Source organism: Sinohyriopsis cumingii, chromosome 8 (assembly GCF_028554795.1).
Source record: "Sinohyriopsis cumingii isolate HCF-2022 chromosome 8, ASM2855479v2, whole genome shotgun sequence".
NCBI classification, from domain to species: Eukaryota; Metazoa; Mollusca; class Bivalvia; order Unionida; family Unionidae; genus Sinohyriopsis; species Sinohyriopsis cumingii.
Genome location: NC_142968.1, coordinates 115,717,636 through 115,740,440, shown reverse-complemented (window position 1 = coordinate 115,740,440; position 22,805 = coordinate 115,717,636). Strand labels below are relative to the sequence as shown.

General features: G+C 35.6%; 1 protein-coding gene across 5 annotated transcripts in view; it reads right to left on the bottom strand.

The window, feature by feature from the left end:
* Window positions 1-22,805, bottom strand: part of LOC149794445 (uncharacterized) — a 70,276-nt gene that overhangs the window by 4,060 nt on the left and 43,411 nt on the right. For all 5 annotated transcript variants that reach the window (XM_089968690.1, XM_089968693.1, XM_089968692.1 and 2 more), the window contains 5 exons: window positions 18,826-18,935; window positions 17,289-17,439; window positions 6,212-6,900; window positions 5,536-5,696; window positions 1,471-1,694 (listed from right to left, as the gene is read on the bottom strand). In XM_089968690.1, coding sequence (XP_089824816.1) covers window positions 1,471-1,694; window positions 5,536-5,696; window positions 6,212-6,900; window positions 17,289-17,439; window positions 18,826-18,935 — 1,335 coding nt within the window. The remainder of the gene's footprint in view (window positions 1-1,470; window positions 1,695-5,535; window positions 5,697-6,211; window positions 6,901-17,288; window positions 17,440-18,825; window positions 18,936-22,805) is intronic.

Below are 22,805 nucleotides of genomic sequence, written 5' to 3'. Positions count from 1 at the left end.
AACCAACAAGTGTTGTAAAACTTACAAATTATTAAAGTTATAAATGAAAATATGAAAGGAACTTATGTATGATTGTTATGAATTGAATCCAAAGTTAGTCTGATCCTTATAAAGGTTAATGGAAGTCCTAAATGAATGAAAAGTTCCCCATAAATTTAAAAAACCAAAAATATACTGGTCATCCAAGAACAGTGACGTTGTCAAGATAGTGTTGTCCAGATTTCCTTCGAATAATTTATAACAGTTCCAGAATAATATTATAGTCCAAATAATTAGCACTTTCTATTTCCACAGAACAGTCCACAAATTACATCTATTTATAGATCCGATGTAATTTGTCATCTAAACAGAGTCAGGTCCTGTACACAAATTTGTAACAATGAATACAAATTATAAAAATAGAGTTACAAAAAATATAAATATACATAGTAACTGCAACTTTTATACAACTACGTTGACAAGTATGTGACATACCAAAATCAGAACACTGTAACCTACCTTTTAAATTCAAATGTAGTTGCAATTATTTCTGTGCTCTAACTGAAATACCATGATCCCCATTATGGGATCGTGAACACTGCTTGAAGATAGTGTTTATGGTCTAACTGCAACACCTTTTAATCAGCTGCCAACAAATGTAAATTGTATATGAATCTGGAGACTGAGTGCATCACACACTAACACTAAGCTATTTTATTTACTTACTATAGTTTGTTGAACACTCCCATGTCACAGGAGCATAAACATTTATGCTTACTTGCACCCTCATCATTACTGATACAGTTATTATTATTATTATTATTATTATTGCCATCCTTATCACCAATAAAATAGACAAAAAACTACCCAGTGTTTTATTCTGGTAGATGTTAAAATAAAAAGACTCAAGTGTGCCTGAATTGGTCACCTGATTGACATCTGTTTTGCATCCAAATGTGAAAGCATCTGTCTAAAAAATCTGGCTCAGTATGATGCTTGTTGTAGGAATATTTTCTAATGCTGCTGATTGCATATGTTGTGAAAACATTTACTTCAAATTTTTATTTTTATTTTGTAGCTTTATCTGACACACATCAGTATGTCCAGTATGAAATGACTGATGCTTTCTGTCAAATTCCATTGAGTGATTTTGTACGTACAAGTCAATTTATCAAAGTTTGGCAAACTATGTTAAGCACATTATGAATAGAAGTTGTTAAACTTTTTCTCCATAGGTTTAGTAAATAGCAGTCTTTTCTTATAGTGGATTGGCATGACTTGTAAACATTTCAAAACCAACTGTCCCAAGGTGCTTTCTATGAAAATTTAACCATGTTCAGGTTTATTGTTTTTGAAAACTCATTTAATTATGTTTCATGTTTAATAATGATGGCCATATGTGGTTGCATTAGTTGGTCATACAACGTAGAATGCCAGAAAGAACTATTTAATTTTTTCAACTGAATATAATTACAACCCTTATGTTCGTACCTCTCATTAAAGTCTACAAACAGAAAGTAGATGGAGACTGGCGGTATGTTTAATATGTCTTCATGTCTTCGTATAATGAAATCATCAGACTGAATGTTTAGCTGCTGAGTAACGGACTGGGTCATGCGCATATGTAGTGGGTGAGTCTCCTCATAGAAACTAATGACACAGAGTTTCCTTTCTAAACGATGGACTCGAACTTGGCTCAAGATTCTTCCTGCCGTCTGAAAGGGGAGCATAGTCGAGATTCATCGAGTGAAAGCATGGATTGGCACTACGCCTTCATAGACAAATATCTGGACTAAATGTGCACGAGTAAGAAAATCATAGCAAACATAACTGTTACATTTTATTTTTGAGAACAAATGCAGAAGAAAATCCTGTACATTTCTATAAATTACTACATGTAAGACTATGACGACTACTATTACAAATCCACTAGCATTATTAACTGTAGTAATAGTAGCAGTAAGCAGTGGTAACAATACATAAAGTATTATGATTATTAGTACCAGTATTATTATTACTGCTGTTGAAATTATTATTAGTGTTATCATTAGTATTACTAGTGCTACCTTGAAGACACAAGAATAGGTATCACCTATCATTCATCAATGCAACTGTTTATATGTTCACACGCTATTGGTTTCGGAACCTTTAAGAACAAATCTCAGGATAATTTGTAAACAATGTATGTGTTATTTAAAAAAAAATTACACTACGATTCATCATTATACTTGTACCAAAATTCAAAACTTAAAACTTTTCATAGCTGCAGACATTTGTTCCATGAAAGTTTATTCATGAGTACCACGTTTTGCTTTCCTTGTTTATAACATCATCTGTTTCAGAGTGGTTGATCACAGCACCATTCACGGCCATCGTAGAGATGAGAGAAGAAATGTACAATCACAGGAAATGGCAAGAATGGCAAATATAACAAAAACTGATCTTAATATGAAACCATATTTTCTTCCCCTATAGATCTATGTATGTTTTTCTTAAGGCTTCTTGGTTATAACTACAATGCCATTTTCTACCATTCTGAAAATCATGCAAATAGCATGTAATACATTTATACAGGTCAGAAACATTTACTGTTTTGTTTCTAAAATTACGTAAATGTTAATGTACCAAAACATAAAAATTTATCTTTTTAAAAAAAATTATTGATTTCAATATATCAGATTACTTCTTTTTCTTTATTCAATACTGAAAATATTAACATTAACATCAACATTATCGAAAAATAAAGGTATTATGAATGGGTATAAAATGTATTAGGCAATTTGATGTTTTTTGTTCATTGTTATTCATAATGTGTGTGTATATATGGGATTTAGACAAGCTCATGGCATTTTCTTAAATTTGCAGCAAAGCGTGACATAACTGTCAAGAAAACTTCTGAAAATCGCGTCTTCAGTTACATGTCCCCAAGAGATATGAACGAAATAAAATGACCACTCCGAAACACATGACGCTCCGAAACTGATTTCACAAAGATATATAAGCATAAGCAAATTTTAGCTCAGGAAATGAAATAATTGATATATTTAGTAATGTTTAGAGCCTTATTGTCTATAAACAATACAAAAGATGCTCTACTGAAAAGGATACTAGTAGTGGCATTAATGGTTGCTGCAGTAGTAGCTACAATAGTTGCAACAGCAGGATCAGTAACAACAGAAGTAGTGTTGTTTGGTGTTGATATTTCTAAGGAAGTGACAAAGGCGTAAATGGTGACATGTATACAACATTTGGTACCTGCCTAGTTACAAACATTATATTTAAAACTCTTAATGGCTCTCACTGAACACCTGTTATTTTATATTGAGTGTTCTAAAGAGAGAAGGATTATCTTTCTCTGTTATTCATTCTCTCTCTCTCTCTCCAGTTATATGTGTGTGTGTGTGTGTGATACTTTATTACTCTAATAAATACTATCTTTCGAGTTGAGTTTTTTTTTGTCTCTGTGTTTTCTATCTCCCTTCTGAAAACAAAGCACCTGAATAGCTCAAAACCTAAAGCTACAATTCACTGATGCTGAACTATCTCAACACAGCCATTCCCTCTATTTCACAGTTTGCTTGCAGTTAAAATGAGCAGGAAGAGAACACATAACCTTCTGCAATGGGGGTTGGTGGTTGATATAAATGTGGTTAGTTTTATTGTACCTGTTTGGAAAAGAGACTACAGCCTGCTTGAATGCATTATTTGGACTCATGGAGGCACATAGCAGTGTTAAGCAAATGGGAATTGATAGTATCTCAAAATAGTATTTTCAATTATCTTTATAACCTGCATAACCTGATTCAAGGAAGCAAATTAAAATGTTATGATGCAACTAATTAACCACAAGATTTTAACAAAATAACTGGCTAACTAATAAACTCATCATCATCGTCATCATCATCACTATCATGAATCCCATGACCCAAGAGGTTGTAGGGGCACCACAGTTGCCTTTACAACCAATTCTCTCCATCTTCTCCTGTTCTCTACTGCCCTTTGGGAATCTCCAAATCCCACGCCTTACCACTCCGTAATTTTGTCTTCTCACCTCTTTTTCTGTCTGCCTCTTATTCTGCATACTCACACTGTGATTACAAGAGTGTTTTTGCCAGTTCAGATGATCTTGAGACTCAAGATCTTCAACTAATCACAAAAATTATTTAATTGCCTAATCTTGCCTAAACAAACATAACCTAACTTAACACAATCTGTCCTAAGCTAACAGGACCTAACTTAAAACAATCTGTCCTAAGCTAACAGGACCTAACTTATCTGTCCTAACCTAACAGGATCTAACTTTACACAATCTGTCCTAAGCTAACAGGACTTAACTTTACACAATCTGGCCTAACATAACAGGACCTAGACCTAACTTAACAATAGCTGGCCTAACATTGCTGTATCACAACAAACAATAGCTTGTTTCACTGAACAAAAACATTCAAAATCCACACATCAAAAGCCATTTTTATGATGCAATTGCTGGTGTGTCACCGCAGCCAATCTCTCTCAATGATAGTGCTATGTCATGCCAATAAAACCATGAGAAGCTATGCATGAGTTAGATCATGAAAGTAGCAGACAGAATAGGATAAACAGATTCTTCTCTTTTTCACATATTAAGCATAAATAATCTACAATTGTAATTTGATTCATCAACTACCTTTTTTCATTATTTCTTCAAAAATTCTGAATGTGAAAAATGTGAGGATTTTGCAATGCTATATATCATGACTCAAAAGCACATCTGATAGAATATGTATGGCAGGCAACAGGCCTGAATATACGTCACATGATCTCTTATGCATATTATTTAAAATATGGCTCTTTTCTACAAATGGTGGCACCAGATCATCACTGTTACAATTTTGTTAAAGATAACCCCGATGATATGAATAGGTCCAGCCACTTTCTGCGATTTTTAAAGACTGATATCTAACAAGAGAAATATCAGTTTTTTATTTGACAGCCCACAGAGTCATCTGCATTCTGGGCCCCTCTCATGCATGCCATGAAAATCCCCTCTCATGATTTCATCAGCATAACATTGTGCTATGTGTTCAAAAAAAAGAGAGGTGTCCATGGTCATGGTGAAAATCTGTAAGATTTGAAATTACTGAAACAAGTTGATGATAGTAGATAAAAAAGCTATGGCTCATCATGGCAAATACCTCACTTCCACCAAGACCCCGATGAGGGAACCATCCACCACATTTGTTACATACATTATGTGCCATCATTCTATGACTGCATGTTTAATATGTGGTCAAGAAACGACTGTCTAAATTTAACTTTTCGTCCCTCTCTGGGACCACAAGGGAAAAGCATAAAATCATTTTCCATCTCACAGATAACTATCACATGAGCAGCATACATAAGTTTGGTAAATTATTTCCACCCAGCTGTTTATTAGGTGATATAGGTTCAGACAGATGGATGGAGACAGGCTATCCCAAATTTCACCATACACCCAGCTCAAGCATGGCAATAAAATAAATTTTTGTAACTCATTAAATGTATCCTTTATATTAAACAGGTGCCTTATACACTTACTGAATACGATGCTGGATTGTCATTTACTCCACCATTTAGTTGCTGTTCTTCGACGTCAATATTCCGATAAAAATGCCTGTTGTTGACTCTTTTTGCAACAAGGTAGATAATTACCACGACAAGTAGAACTGTATTGATCATGATTACCACAATCAAGGACACTGTAAAGAAATATCGAAAATGCTACATTATGATTACCATTATCAAGGACCCTGTAAAGAAATATCGACTATGTTACATCATAATTACCACAATCATGAACCCTGTAAAGAAATACCAAACATGCTACATTATAACCATAATCAAGAGCCCTGTAATGAAATAGCATAGCCGTTACATTGGAGTTGATCAGTTAATGGGACTTATCAAGATTTCTAGAGTTTTCTTTGCTGAAAATGAATGGGTGTGGTATTTGTCACAGTGACCTCAGAGCTTTATGAGAATCAAAATTAGCATCTTGGGGATACCATTAAAATATTGCCACCTGTTCTTCTGACAAATTTTGTTAAAGAACAGACATAAACTGGTTTCATTCAAAATGAACACAGGAAATGCTGAACATGGATCTTGCTGAGCTTATTTCAATCTCTCTTCAAGATATACACACTGGTCAATACATTTGCTAAAAGGTCAGATTAGTAATGCATATATTCCTTGCTTGTTTCAATGTACATACCTTTATCAAATATATTCTCCTTCATATCCTCAGTCCTCTTGTCCAATACAAGGGTCTCAATAGAAATTCCTGTTATGTTCTCAGCTAGATGTTTCACATTGCTGCCAAGGTGTACCACAGATACATTCAAACCATGCAGAGTTTCTTTATGTTGGGATATTTCCTTTGCCATGTCATTATTTTTCTTTTCCACTAACTGTGACTGATCCCCTAATTTCCCTTCCAAAATCATCACATTTGTTTCAAGTTTTTTTTGTTCTTTCTTTATATCCTGAATCTCATCAACTTTCACACCTACTTCATCCTTAAACTTCAGAAACTCATCCTTTAGAACATTAATCACCTCCTGAACTTTTGCCAAAATTTGATCCAAGAGATAGTGTTCACTTTTACTAATTTGTTCCTCTAATTCTTTTTTCTCAACACGTTTAGTAATGTCATCTTTTAAGTCTCTGAAACTTTCTTCCAAGCCTTTTATACGAGCAATTTGTTTATCATCTTGAAGTCTAGACTCGACTATAGACAAACGTTTTGACAACTTCTCTATAAATTCCTGTACTTCATCAATATCTTTAGGATCAAATTTCACAGGTTTGTCCTGTTTAGAATATGGTATAGAAATAAACTGGGTATATAATGCTATGGCTATGGCAACAATGGCAACAGTAAGAGAAAGTGCATCATGGAGGCTGAAAATAAAGAGATGAAAAGGTAACAAAATACATAATACGATCAGCTGTGTTTTAAAACATCATCTACATTCTTTTGAACATCAGTCCATTTATCTACCTATATAACTTATCAATCTGGCAAGAACATATATGTGTGTATGTGTAAATCTGCATCTCAATGAAGTATATATTTTCATCAATTTCTGAGCATGTGAACATCATATTTCAAATCTATACATGTATCATAATATAGGTTCACTGCAATAATGTTGGAGGGTGGTATTTTCTGCTGAAACTGGAGACTAAGGATTTGAAAACCAATTTTTGATATCATATGATTGTGTACAAAACCCAACTCCCAACCTCACTAAACCTCCATTAAACATCAAAGATTTTATTTATCGAAATGAAAACCTGGACAGAATTGTGTTAATCAAAAATATGTGATAGGACAAAATGGAAAATTATCAAAGAAAAAGTTATTGATGCAACTGTCTTCCTTAAGGAAATGTTATGGCAGCCAATTGGGGCTGGTCAGGGTGGGTATTGACTCTACCAACTGATGTATCTTTGCTCCCCTCTGAGGAACTAATGTTATTCTGTGAAAATCAAGTTCTTTTTCAGTCACAGTGGCATGGACCCCTCATCTTCAGATCACATATTGATAGGCATTTTGGGGAACAAATGATTAAAGTTCCAGGTGTTTTTGGAGCATGCATGTACAGTGTTGCAAAGATAAGTGTTGTAGAACCTAAATTATCATGAACATGCTAATAGACAGACTGTGTCAGAGTATAATACTCTGCACCAAAAATAGGGTGCATTAAAGGCATCGTACCCATGACATACATGCCATAACCATTAGTACATTACATACTGTACATTGCAACCCCGACTGTAACATCAATACTAGTTACCTTCCTCTGATGTCATGTCATATGCATCGGCAAGTGTATTCCAAGTCTCATAATGACTGTCAGGCTAATAAGGTATGATGAAATCATATGAACATGGACTACATTTTTCAATTATATTTAATAGATTTTATTCTGCTGTTGCTAATATTTTTCTGAGTAAACATCTATATCTAAACACAGAGATATATTTTTGCAGTTACCATGTGCCTTAACTGAGTACACCTGTTCACATGGCCCTGAGTGCATCATCCAAAAAACACAATTCTCACAACATCCATGTAAATAAATACTATAATGGTATTTGTGTAGCTCTGTGGTATTCTAATAGTATATTGAAATAACTAGCCTAATCCATACGAGTCTCAAGTTTTGTATGACGGATATTACGCTTTCAGATTTTATAAATGAAATTATAATATTCAGCCTTTTCATTCCTAAAAATATATTCATGTAACACCCGAGTGCCTTTAATGCCACATTTTCAAGTCATCAACCTCAAAACTGGTAAAATGTTAGACTCCATCATTTGACAGGAGTGCATTACAAATACAACTAAGAGTATCTAGTGTTGGATACAGAAGTGTCACGGGGGTGGGTGGATGTAAATAAGTAGACGTTGGGGTCTCTGGGATGGAACTCCCTGTAGGGGCAAATAAATTCACACTCATTTTTCATGGGAGATGAAAGGGCACCAGCTTTAACTTCTCCCACTCCCCCTGATGTGTCCCTGACATATACCGGGTAGTCAAAGTAGAAATATGCTTATATCTTTAAATTTTGATCCATTTACCAATAACCATAAATTTATCTCCTTATCACCATCTACAGAAATGCACACATTTTTTTATAATGAGAATATGGGTAATTTGTAACATTTACAAATTGATCAATATTTTCATCAATATGATCCATGAAATAAAAGGGTACAATTCAACATAAAGTGAACTAATATTTGATTTGATTTTTCGGTTCCACGCAGAGGGTACCGACTGTATTAGATGTTGAAGATCGGCTGAGGACCAAGTTCCAAAATGCAAAATCTGGAACAAATCTCGCAATGGGTGAAAGTAGATTACATATAGGTTTGGAGGGACATGATCAGCTGATAATGAAATTTATTTTTTTAAAAGAATCTTTGTGAACTTATTATGTCTGTATATAAAAATAAAATGTAGACCACGTTCTTTTGAAAGAATTTCAATCCTTTCATATACCTGACTTTAGCACACTCATTACTGAAATCAGCACCTGGTTCGAAAGGTGCACAACTGAAAACATGTTTCAAACAGATACTGACTGAAAAAAGTGTCATGGCTCATGTTTTTTTTTTACACAGAAGCTTGCATCAAGGATAACCATAGTATCTACTGAGAAACATAGGTTTAATCATGAACTTATTGAAATTTAAATTTATTTTTTAAATAGCTTGGTCCTTCCATTATTGTAGGAGTTGAATTTGTACCATGCATCCTTCAGTGATTGTACATGGTCAGGTGTCAATGTGAATCAGAGAAGCATAGACCCTAAAAAATAATCTGCCTTATCTGAAAAGCATCAAGTTTGATTTTTGTTTATAAAAAAAAAAACATTGGCAAGCATTGCATGTATTTATTTTTGATGCAGGAACACCAATGTTCTGCTGGAAGACAACATTTTAGAAAATAATGTACATGTACCTGCCCTCTACAAGTTGTCATATTCCAATCTTAAGCCATGTTCAAAGCGCTGTCGTAACTTCTGAGTAATGTTTTATTCATGATAATTAGATTCATCTATTTAACAGTGTTTGCGTTTTGCTGGAGAGAGAGAGAGAGAGAGAGCAAGGTAAATAACTCTTCTGGTCTTGTGTTATAGTCCATACCAACCACTATTACACAGAACCCAACTATTGCAATATATTATGTACAACTGAAAGTTTAAAACAGTAGTTGTAGTTAACTTATGATGAATATACAGCAACGATAGCCAAAAACATGATCCAACTGATCTTGTGTTTCTCAAGAAAAAAATACCAATAAATAAACAAGCTAAATCAACCCTCTGGTGACCTGATTCACTGGCACAGCAACCACCACACACAATAATTTTTCAGTAACACAAGTACTTTTTGCAAAAAGGCATCATACTAAAAAGCGTGCATAGTTGCTAATTTTGTTGTTTGTCCAAAGTTTCTGAAACTGTGTCCTGGTTTTGCATCTTTCTTTTTTCCACAAAAAATAATGTTTGTTTTATTTGAGGGTTAGGTTGGGGTGTGGCTGTAGGCTTTTAAAGCTTTATTGGCTGCATCACAGTGAGGAAAAACCAAATCAAAGCCTTTCGTAAAGACAAACGTGTTGGCCGACTAGGACTGCCCTGTGCATGTATCGAAAACCATGGCCTTTGAATAACAAGTCCTACTCAATACCAACTGAGTTATCATGATTCCCTAAATGCTGTGCTCACTTTGCCCTTTGTCGCCCTTTGTCAAATATTTATCTAGCATTACTACATTTCTTCACAGTGAGCTCAGGGTCTGCAATCAACCTGGCTCTTTACTCCAAAGACAAATCCTCATCAGTAATCTACAGAATTTACCTTTGATCAAAACGAGTGAATGCTGGCAATAAAAATCGACTCACCCACCCTCCCCAAAAAAATTGACTACAACCAACAAAGCACTGCCTTGTTATACAGCGCCACTGGAGACACAGCAATACGTATTTAATTTAAAAACAAGGAACAAATTAGTCCGAGTTTCCTCTGACCCTTGTCACCCCATTTTTGATATTTGGACATTTATGTTGCGGTGTACACCCCAACATAAATGTTCAAATATCAAAAATGAAGTAGTGAATTTGTTTCCATTAGGTGAGCTGAGATCTGAATACGTGTTAATGTGTTTGACACAATCGTAACAAATAATCGCCTCTTAGGTGATCTAAAATGTACTTTACAAAATGAATAAATTTACACGTCACGTGCTTAGTGCCTCTGAATGGTACTTTATCTAATGGAATTAATGCGTGCTATATGGGACATGCCGTTTAATTTAAATAGCTTTAAAAAAATATTCTTGTTCCAATTAATAGCAAAATAACTAGACTGTATTCAATAAAATTCTCAAAATACTCTGGAGGTATACGAGGACAAATCAAAATAACATTACGGCAGGCTCAAAAGAACATCACAGCTCCCTCCCCCACTTGATGATAGGTCCTTTCAACATTAACACTACAAATACCGTACTTGCTCCTGTAAGACTCCTTTCCATTGGTTGCACGAGTATCTTGATCTTTATCCGAATTTGACTCCGCTTCCACGTTTCCTTCGTCACGTTGTTTATCTGGTTTGTCTTTCGGTCTTTCAGACTTGGCTCTTTCATTTCCTTTTCTTGCAGTATTTTCTTGCTTTATATCAGATGGCAATCTACTACTCGAAGCACTATTTGTATTTCTCTCACGTGCTCTAGCCACAGATACCTTGTTTTTACCAGGTGTAGATGTCCAGCCGGTACGAGCCATATCCTCATCATCACTAAACTCCATATTGAAGTAAGAGTTTGGTCTTGATTTTTACAACTGTATCGGATATAGCTCTAGTGCAAATCCAATAATAGCTTGCTTGGATGAAATCTGGTGCAATGAGAACGCTCAATTTTGAAAAAATAAAGTTCCCACGTTCATGGTAGTAATACACAACGTACGTCTCGCGTGAGTTCAACAGAAAAGGAAAGTAGGATGTGAATTCCCAAGTAATCGTCATGAGTTAAAAATAGTAAGAAACTTCCCACTCAGTCAAGGTCATGCCTTGACAGCGACGCCAGATAAATTGACCTAACCTTAAAACGTACATGCTGAAACTAGGAAAGCTAACCCAGTCAGTTGTAAATACTGATTATGAATTGAATGTGAAGATCCATACTAGCATATCAGTTGTAACAAGCGCAGGGGCATAGCACATGCACGCGATTCAGGGAGAAACTAATGTGTACACTCACCAATTAATTGGTACAAGTACACATTAATTTCACCCTGAATCAAGTGCTTGAATCGCGTAGCTACCATATGTGATGAGCATGCAAATCAAAGGGCCCACGAATTATTTTCGTACACAATAGATTAGGCAGGGGGGCATAAGTAAGCTTTGCATAGGGGCTCAGATATCCAAGCTACGCTGCTAGACTGGTTCATATCAATGCCGACAAGAGGGGAGGCAACCGGGAATATATCCTCGGTCCGGGCCCGTAAGGGGACCCGGCCGAACAACGCTTTTTTATTTCATAAAAGAAATATTTTGTTTGAACAAGAACTAGGACAGGCCCGGGTGTTTCGTGTCTCGGGGCGCTTTACGGCCCTGTGACGTTCATATTCTTCACAGGGGCTGCATAAATTGTCAAGGGCACAGTACTGTAATTTCCTAAAAGGTACTAATACATATGGAAATTGGAATGAAACTTTACGAAGGTACAAAATTTTGTAATTGTGCCATAGATTCCTTACTAGGCCCATAAATCATCCCCTCATCCATATCGTCCATCAGTATCAACACGGATCCGAGCAGTTGATTTATATTAGTCCTTGCCTGCCGTACCCTCACTTAACAGCTGTTGTGGATCTGTTACTATAAAGAACCCTATTTTAGGCCAGAGTTTTTATTCTTTATTATTTTAATTCTCACGCCCGTCTCATTAAATAGTCGGTTCCTAACTGGAATTGGTAATTTACACTCTTATTATGCTTTTTATTTTGCCTCCATTAAAATTAACTTTCAATTCATAGATAATAATCGCCGGTCTTCGATGTCAGCTTTAAAAAATAGCAAAGAAGAAAGGAGAAAATCTTGTGTAGTCTTAACATATGTCTCTTTCCGTTACATCTTCTTTGAACTATTCTGTTTGAAAGCAACGGCTGTTGTCGTTGTTATTTGGCGTTGAACCCAGTTTACAGCGCATAATACAGCAATGATAACAGGATATATGATAAATTTCGACTGCACTGTAGGATGCATGGGCATCTGCAGAAATTTGTCCGCATTAATCATATTCATGTAGTTAAAACAAAAGGTGGGGGTATGTTCAAATTGACATTAAAATTTGTGGTGTGACGGGTTGTTATGCCGCCACTGTGGTAGGTGTGTTATGGTTGGGGTGGGGGTGCTCCCAATATTCTATTTAAATTATTATAGAAGTCTCACCTAGGCTCGATTTTGGTTGAAATTTAAATTAGTGAAAGATAGATTAAAGCTCCGATCCCCCAGTCAGCCATGCCGACGGTTAAATGATTGAATATACAAAAAAATGAAAGTCAACGAATAACAATTTAATAGCAATTCAGTAGTCAAGTACTTCAAATTTCCCAGGTACTCTCCTTCCGCTCGATATTGTGATTGCCTATTGCATCATTTGATCAGTAGTGTGAGATAGCTTTCCACCTGTCATTGTATTTTACTCATATGTGTATTCTTTTCTCCTATTCCTTCAATTCCTTCTCCTCTTCCTCCCGACTTTCTCCGAATTCCTTCTCCTCCTCAACTTGTATGTACTCATCCTCCTTCCCACATTCTCGTCCTCGACTCCTTTTCCTCATCCTCCTCGTCTCTCTCCACCGACTAGACTTGTCGACTCCTCTGCTCTGCTAGTCTCACTTCCGTCTTCCTTCTAAGAGATTCGGAATTTAACTGAACCGGAAGTTCTGTCCCCCAAAAAGCTTCCTTTACGAAGCTTTGTCTTTCCTTAGAATCTCCTCTCTAAGTTTCACCGCGAAATTACGAGTGGCTTCCTCGGAGTAACCCTATACTGCTCAGCAATCTTCCTAGGCGAGAATAAATTTTTGCTTGCTAGTAAGAAGTTATAGTTCGGATCGAAATTGTAATCACACCCTCTATCTCAATTCCGATTAGGTGTCGCTGTGACCTGATTCAATCAAATTTAGCGGACAATGTCCTTCTCGTTGTCTGTCCACGTTTGGACGGATTTAGAACACGTCCCGTTCCCCCTCCCCCTCGCGGGTTCCTCTGATCTTAGAACAAAGCTGTAACACATAGGTGGGAAGTCGCGCTATCTAACGCCTGTGCCGATTCAAGATGCGGGTCTTCTCTCTGGGTCACGGTAACCTTGCGTAAGAGATTAGCTCTAGCCTGCGGCAATGTTTAGACATCAAATCATGACTTGTAATAATACCTTAGTTTATACACGACTTACGAACTGGGGCTGAGCAAACGTGACACCGTTTGTGAGTCCTGTGTTAAATCTGACCATTTATATGTATCGTCCTATATGTTTCGTTGTAAGCATTGTGCAGAACATTAACAACTTAACATTTTACCTTTTAAGTTGCACTACTTCTATTAACATTCATTTGGAAGGTTTCTGTGCTGAGGGCACGCGAAATTGCAATAAATACATTACTGACTAAGTCGCTCTATTGATAATGAATAAGAGATTTTAATATATGCACCCAGTTTTGCCACATATATTCAGTAAACTTTGCTTGCTTCATAACAAGGTTTTCTCTTACATCAAGGACCACACAAACCGGTATGCGAGTCTTGACAAATCATTGTGTTATATAAAATCGTACACTCGAACAACTCAAAGTAATTAACCAAGAAACCTTGCCCATCGAACATACATACATACAAACATACATACATACATACATACATACATACATACATTTTGAATGGTGGTTATCGATGTCTATAGGATGATCGACCACGGTGTTATAACCCGGATCGAACGAATAATAAAAATATGAAATTAATGGATGGAATAAATGGAGATCTGAGCAGATATAGATAATAGATCAAGAAGAGCAGAGCATAGCAGTTTATTTAATTAGATAAACAATATCAAATCAATAAAAGACCAATTGTAAGATCAACTTCTACTAGTATACTAAAATTAACTCAAGTTCTAAAAATGCAAAAAGAAATTCCGTTTACATGGATAAGGCAAATTTGATTGAGTGAGCGTTTCAAAATTGAGTAAGCATTTGGAAGTTAAGTGTGTGGCATGTCTGCATAACCAGAAGACTGGTTGCGTGTCACTCTTCAGATTCAACTCAGCGTGTAGGTTTGGGTCGACTTGTTCCATCTGACTTCCTCACGCGTTGCTGCCTATGGTCGTCCACAGTTGTTCCTGTCGTTACTCTAATTCCCGTCATGCAAATATTTATATTAGATGTAGAAGCAGAAGCTATTATCCATGCTTTGAGATTCGCTCTCTTTTCCCTCTAGCAGAATCGACCCTTTACACCCTTGTTTCGTGTCTCTCAAGCACTATCAACTACACGTACCTTGGACAATTGGTACAAAGGAATACTACAATAGAAGCCAAGATCCTTTTGTGTCTCACGCACAAACTTAGACCGACTAATTTTGCGGTGTATGATACTTAGAAAATACGAGACTTCGCCTGGCAAACCCACCCGAGGCGATTATGTTGTCCAATCAAATTTTGGGTTTATCTAAGTAATATTATTAGCACATGTCCCTCCAGAGCTGGAAGAGTTTAGATTTTTCTTGCTATCTTTAAGAACCCTATATATTCAAAGTTTCAAATTATGACAAATATTTAAGCAAGTACAAACCCTGTTTCTGCAACATTTCAACCTTTGTCATTTCGATAACTAAAACCAGAGCCTTACCCCTTAACCATTTTCGCCTGACACAGCGAAAGGAACCTCATTGAGAACAAATCATGTCCATATCAGATTATTAAAATACAGGCATCCTGAAACATACCAGATTATTAAAATACAGGCATCCTGAAACATACCAGATTATTAAAATACAGGCATCCTGAAAAAATACCAGATTATTAAAATACAGGCATCCTGAAACATACCAGATTATTAAAATACAGGCATCCTGAAACATACCATGGATTTAATTCCGTATCACACCACAATTTTTTTAAAACGTTGCCATGTGCCACAATGACACTGCTAAATTCACAGACATCTGCAATTCTCACTGTTAGACATACACACGTACATACATACATACTTACATACATACATGCGAAATTGTGATGTGAAATGGTGATTTAATTAGAAAACCGTTGTGGATCAATGTTTCTCCGTTGCACTGCATTTATGATAATTAATATGGCAAATCTCGAAATCAAAATCCTTCTAAGTGCGAGTTCGAGTGGGTGCTTTTCATTAGGCAGTTAAAGGGAGCTTTAATTAACCAATTTTGACTGATAACGAGTGCGGACTCATTTTTATATATAGAACTCTGTAGTCATGTGGATCATAAGCTCCTGAGCCCGAATTATAGACTGAGAAAATTGGAAATCTTTATATATAAAAAAACTTAGTATTTTGTGATCGGTTACCCCCTCCAAAAGATATGTAATGAAATAAAAAAAAGCAACTCAAGTTGAAATTCGAACTCAAGAGATGTATGATTTCCAGGTCTGGTGAAATTTTTTTTGAACTTTTTGATATGCTAACAAATGGATTTGGATATTGTGGCACCACTTTTCAGTTAAAGCATTGTCCGTAATAAACAAAGTATAACAAAACTCTTAATTACCAATAATTACCGTAAATATTACATCCTCCAAAGTGTTATCTCACATCACTTTGAGGCAGAGTTTAAGATTATGTTTCCAGTCATAGTTAGCATTCCAAACATAACTCGTTTATGATTGGTTGATCCAGATTCGCAATCTCAGGCTGATGATTCTCAGGAAGGGTTGCATTGTCAAAAGCAGCTGGGTCAATATTTACTCGCAACAATGTAAAATGAGGGGATAACAAGTAGTCATGAGGCAACAGGGCATAAATGTAGTTGGGATATTTAATGTGATTTAACTATTTACAGTTGTTCTAGTATTGTACAGTCACACTGATTGGAACCAACCGTCAGGAAGCTTGCTGCTTTTGCAGTCTAAATCATACCAGCAGAATCTGTACAGCACATTTACCCCAAACAACCTTATGAACATTAATATTTTATTTCACCGGTCTAGCTCTGGCCTATATAGTACAGAAAACAACAGACATGTGTGTTTATATCAATTACTTAAAGGGGTACCCACGGTTCTTAGAATTAATTTTACATGTTGAAAACGTTGATGATATTAGAGACAAGATACTAGATTAGGTGGTTCTAATAAGCAACAATAAGGAAATATATATTTTATACTTACACTCGGACAATCTTTGTCGGCACTCTACATCTAAAGTACATTTATATTACATTTCATATTTTGCTGCAAAGGTTGAAAGTGAGTGTGAGCCTGTCAGACATGTAGTCATTATGGACATGTTAAATGATCAACTTCTAGACAACTCATTACTAAGGTATCAAAGGTTTAGTTTAACACAGGAAACACGGATTTGTGTATCAGAAACAATCAAGCCATCCAGAGAAATATGATATCAGGATGTCACCTGTGAAGTCAGCTAGCTTGATATATATGCTGCTTCTCTCTCTCTCTCTCTCTCTCTCTCTCTCTCAAAACCATTAAATATGCAGCCTAAATCTTGCTTATTCTACCTGATAATTCCCCAATGTAGTTGCCACCACCTACGAACAGCTACAACATAGCTATGTGTATTGCTTTCCTCATTAATTTGACTTTCACCACACTGGACCCCAGAATCTTTAAAAGATGGATGCCTGGTGTCAGTTCCTTCATCACCTTTTTCTGCAGGTAAAAACAATACATATTGTTATTATTGTTATTATTATTATTATTATTATTATTTATAGCATAGCAGAAACACCTGCAACCTTCCTGTTGTACTGGGCAGATGCAAACAAACTATAATACTATTAAGAGAAGTAAATAGTATCAGCACCAAGAATAATCATTCTGGGTGTAAACTTAAGTAATCCCTCATCTCACACAAAGAAGAGATCGACATTCAGTCCAGTCTGATAATCAAGAATGATCTCCAGATTTCATCTCTAGTTCACATCTCTCTCTCTCTCTCTCTCTCTCTCTCTCTCTCTCTCCGGAAGCAGCGAAGATAATTGACTCAGTAATGAATGTCATCCGAGGAAGGAAGCAGAAAATAATGTATACAATGATAATGCCTAGTAACTGTAACAAACCTCATATACTCAACTTTCTAGGCTTACTAAAGTTTGACAATCACTTTCATACATTCTCAAAGTTTGACCTACAAACGGTAAAGTAAGGCTGCTATGTAAACATTGTTTAATGTTATGTGCCATCCTTCCGAAGCAAGGATCGTCGATCAACATCGTTCCACATGGGCCGAACGAAGCCTACTGAAAACGCTTGGCTAGAGAAGAAGGTTTATTGGATGTTCATACCGTAATCCGTATATTGGCAAGCTTTCCTGTTTTTGATTGTCCGTCTCTTTGTCTTTGTATTCATTAGTCGGTTTGGGGTTTAAAAACTTATGAATTGACTGTTTTGATTTTCGGTTAAAGAGCCACAGTTACAAATCGTGTTCGCGAAACAGAACTGTTCTAATATAAGTGAGATGTAAAAATGCCAAAGTGTATATATCACCCAGAGAAAACATAATGTAAACTGTAAAACTTTGTTTATTTAGCAACATTCATAACCCTGCTCAACCCGTTGTATGGGTCCTAAAGCATCGCCAATAATAGTTTCAAAAGACAAAGCTAAATTAATGAGTCAATTCTCTATTTCAATTAGTTCTATTCTAAAATGTTTCTGAACAAGAAGGACCCCAGTGTTGAATTAGCTGCAGGGCTTTTTCTCTGAAAATGAGCTCTACTTTTCCTAAGCTTTCAGAAAATATGAGTGGTCCAGTTAATATATTCCCCTCACATTTCCTATCGAGGTGATGTTGTCAGATATTCTTCATTTTTTGGAAACTCGATCGCTTGGCTCTGTATATTACACTCCCCCCCCTTTTTTTTATACAATATTAAGATATTAGATTGGAGAGTGTTCGTAATTCTTATAACATGATCGCATAATGAACGCCCACGAACAAATAATTAATGGTAGTGTATACATTTGTATGGAATGTTAAGGACCCAGCTGATCAAGGTACCTTTAAATACCTTTACTGCATACAACCCAATTTACCTTTTGCGACACTTAAAGGATGTTCATGTGCCTTTGCCCGTGGGATGCTTACACCGGTATTGGTTTGTTGTCCTTTTTGGTCTGCTTCTCCCGAATGTGTCTCGTTTTGTCTAAAACGTACAAATGTTGTATGATTTCCAGGTCTGGTGAAAAGGTTTCTACGAAGTATAATGGTTCTTTTAACTTTCTTTTTAATTTGCTAGCCACTCCCTAATACAATAATAAAAGAGAACAAAACCATTAAATAACCATTCATATTACACAATCCAAAGTGTTATATTACAGCAATGAGTCCGTGTTTAAGATTACGTTTGGAGTCACAATAAATCAAAACGGCCTTCGAGAAGTAATTTGTTCATGATTGGTTCATCCAAACTGGCAGGCTTGCATTGTTATATATATATATATATGTATATATATATATATATATATATATATATATATATATATATATATATATATATATATATATATATATATATATATATATATATAACTAGATGTTCTTAAGGGCGTCCACTGAGGACGTGAGAACAATTAATGGATTTAAATATAAGCATTAAACTACTTTAATTTTTTGTTTCATATGTCCGAAATGAACTTCCGCATAACTTGGTAGCGACGATGCTAAAACTAGTTCAGTAATGCGCATTATCGTGAACAAGCAAAAGAGAACAAGTGATGCAAACAGAACAATTATTCGTGATCCGTTTGTTATAAATTCACATTATAATCATAATAAGCATAGACCATCATTTATTAAGAAGGTGAGCGATGAGATTTAATTATTTTGCAGACTATTCAGTACATACCGTGGCAATGATGAACAACCTGGAGTCAACGTGTACTATCTTTGTTCACGGGGAAATGTTATGTCATAAACGTTCATAAGAACACCATTACGGTACAGTCTGGGGTCAATTTCAAATGCAATGTTCCAAACCTCCATGACCTTAACATTATCGTATTCTCTGGGGTCAAGAGGAAATTAGCAAAGACAGTATTGACCACCACCCATCCTTACTGACCAACACTCACACCTACTTACCGACCAAGACCAAAACGTACTGACCAACACATTCTAACTGACCAACACCCATCTAAACTGATCTACATCCATTCTTACCAACCAACTCCCACACCTGCTGACCAACACAGTCATACTAAGAAGCACCCACAACTTGTTAGCAGCACTCACACGTACTAACTAACGCCCTTTTCTACTGACCAATACACGTCTCGCGACTGACCAACACAAATACGTATAGACCAATACTCATATCTACTGTCCAACATAGACTGAATGACCTGTATTCACACCTACTGACTATTACTCACATAATGTGACCAATCCTCACGCCAACAAACAGATTTGCAATGTTAGGATGTGAAGAAGGGCGTCTAGTAACGAGGGCTAAACCTCCTTATAGACCGGTAATCACTCTTATAACAAGGAAACATTCATCTTTTACAACTCATACAAACAAAGAGATGTCCCAAGGACAGAATTCTGCCTAGCTGAAGCAAATATCCGAATGATTTTATAGAATCCATTACCTCTATATCCCATTATGTTGCAGGTATCTGTAAATTTGCATATATTTTACTTCTTCTATAATAGCTTTAATCAAGTGATCCAACTTAAAGTAATACTAAAATGACCGCAAGTAAAATATAATGCTAAACGTACGAAAGTGTCACCAAATGTAACAGAGAAAAAGCATATAACAGTCTACAATTGCCAACAATAAAAGTAATACTAAATTACGAAACTGACATAGACTTTAGCGGAGACGAAAATAATCCAAGAAAAAGTATATCGAAAAATATAACCTGACTAAAAAAATAATAAATTTCAAAATTGTCACACAATCTAGCGAAGATTACAAAACCGAGGAACATTAAACCAAAATGGCACACACTAAAAGTAGCGATAAATTTATGTAACTGACATCTACCTTAGCAAAGACTATACAAAGAATAAATTACGTATAATATGTTGAACATATTGCACAGCCTAAAGCTAGTGCAAAAATTGCCAAATTGTCACGAGATTTAGCAGTGATTACACCGAACCGGGACAAATATAGCCACGGCTAAACGTAACACTACAATTATGACACTAATATGGACTTTGATGGAGTCTAAAAAGGAATCCTGAAATTTAAAAATTTAATTCAAGATGTTAAAGATTTACAAATGTTAAGTTTATAAAAAAAATATGCAAATAACAAATTTCAGATCGAATAAATTCAACTGAATTAAGAAAAACTAAAAGAGTAAAATCTAAAACATTAGACATAATATTGTTTGTATATTTAAAATTTTAGAAATTCAATATTACAAGAACATAAAGATATTTCTAGAAATCACATTGGCCCTGCAAAGGGAAGTTCAGGGCTACCAAAAGTCTAGGTTTGTGTCGCATGCTACACTCTTCTGAGTGATGAGGTCTAAAGCATTATGACCATCCATTACCCACTTTAACTTTCCATCACCCACTCAAATAAACAAAACTAAGAGGGAAAGGGTAGGTATGTTATTGTCACTAATACATATAACTACAATCTAAGTCCCACTTATACAAATGAAACAGATGATGGAATGTGAATAGATGAGGTCTAATGTCAAATCATCATCCACGACCGACATTTACTATCCAGCACTCACGCATACAAACAAAATGGAGAGGAAAATGGGAAATATAGCAAATCATTAACACACATAACTACAATTTAACACCCATTTATGCAACTAAAATGGGATATAATGGGGCTAATTGAGAAGCATTTATACCTACTTATGTATACCCAACACCCACCATTACTAACCAACACCCAGATACACGCATACAAACTTATCTGAAGGGAAACAAAGTTTTGCAAGTTACTATCAGACATGATTACAATCAAAGACAGGTCATTTGCTATCAATACTCCATGCATACAATCTCGTGTAATACGTATTATAAGTATTACTATAAGACATAATTATAATCCAAAAGAAATCCAACAAATGTTCACGTCCATTCAAACTCATATGAAACTGGATGTAAGACATTTAATGTGTCCTATAACTAACCCTCTTCCTCACAAATAAATACATGTTTTATCATCCAGCACTCACCGTTACAAACAAAACAGACGAGGGTAGAGAATGGATGCATGTGACAATTACTATCACAAATTTACATACATCAAATCTTATAAAATGGAAAGAAACGAGTGCGTTATACGAATCATCCTTAACGAGGTTCTCAACAAATTCGCCTGCTTTCATCCTCAAAGATCCCAAGCATCGTCATGAGCAGTACACGAGGACTACAAGGGCGAAAACGACGGAAGTGGCTTTGGACTCAGACGAGGAAATTGGCTTAATACAATTACAGTTCGTAATGGCAGATCCATTATTTTATTTTGGTGCTCTTTTTTTCGAAGCAACAGTTCTTTTTAGGGTTACCCATAACTTTAAAAGATGCTTCTTCATCATTGCCAAATACAAAAAAATTGCCATAAAATGTGCGAATGTCTATATTATGATGATAATAAAATCAATACTATTTTAACTTTCCCTTGTCTTTGGTATATTCCATTGATTGTGAATCACAATGCAGTTTTAAGCTTGTAAAGATTTTCTTGTGATTATTTTGCTTTCAATTTCTTAAAGGGAATGGGACACACTTCTGGGTTTTTTTAGTTTGTTTTTTTCTTCTTCTAATTTTTTGTGTGGTCTTATTCCTGTCCTCTCTTCCCTCTTTCTTCATTGTCCTTTTTGGTGGAGGGCACTCTAACGACCAGCGTCCTTGCTGTTGATACTAAACATTCGTCTTGGCTTTTGTGTAGGGACCCATTTTATCTTCTCTTAGGTTTAGGAATTCCTTTTCTTAATGATGCTGACATTCTCGGGATCATTATTCATTCTATTTACATATACAACAGCTATCCTCACTTTTATCTCGAGAGGAAATGTGTTTTTTGTGC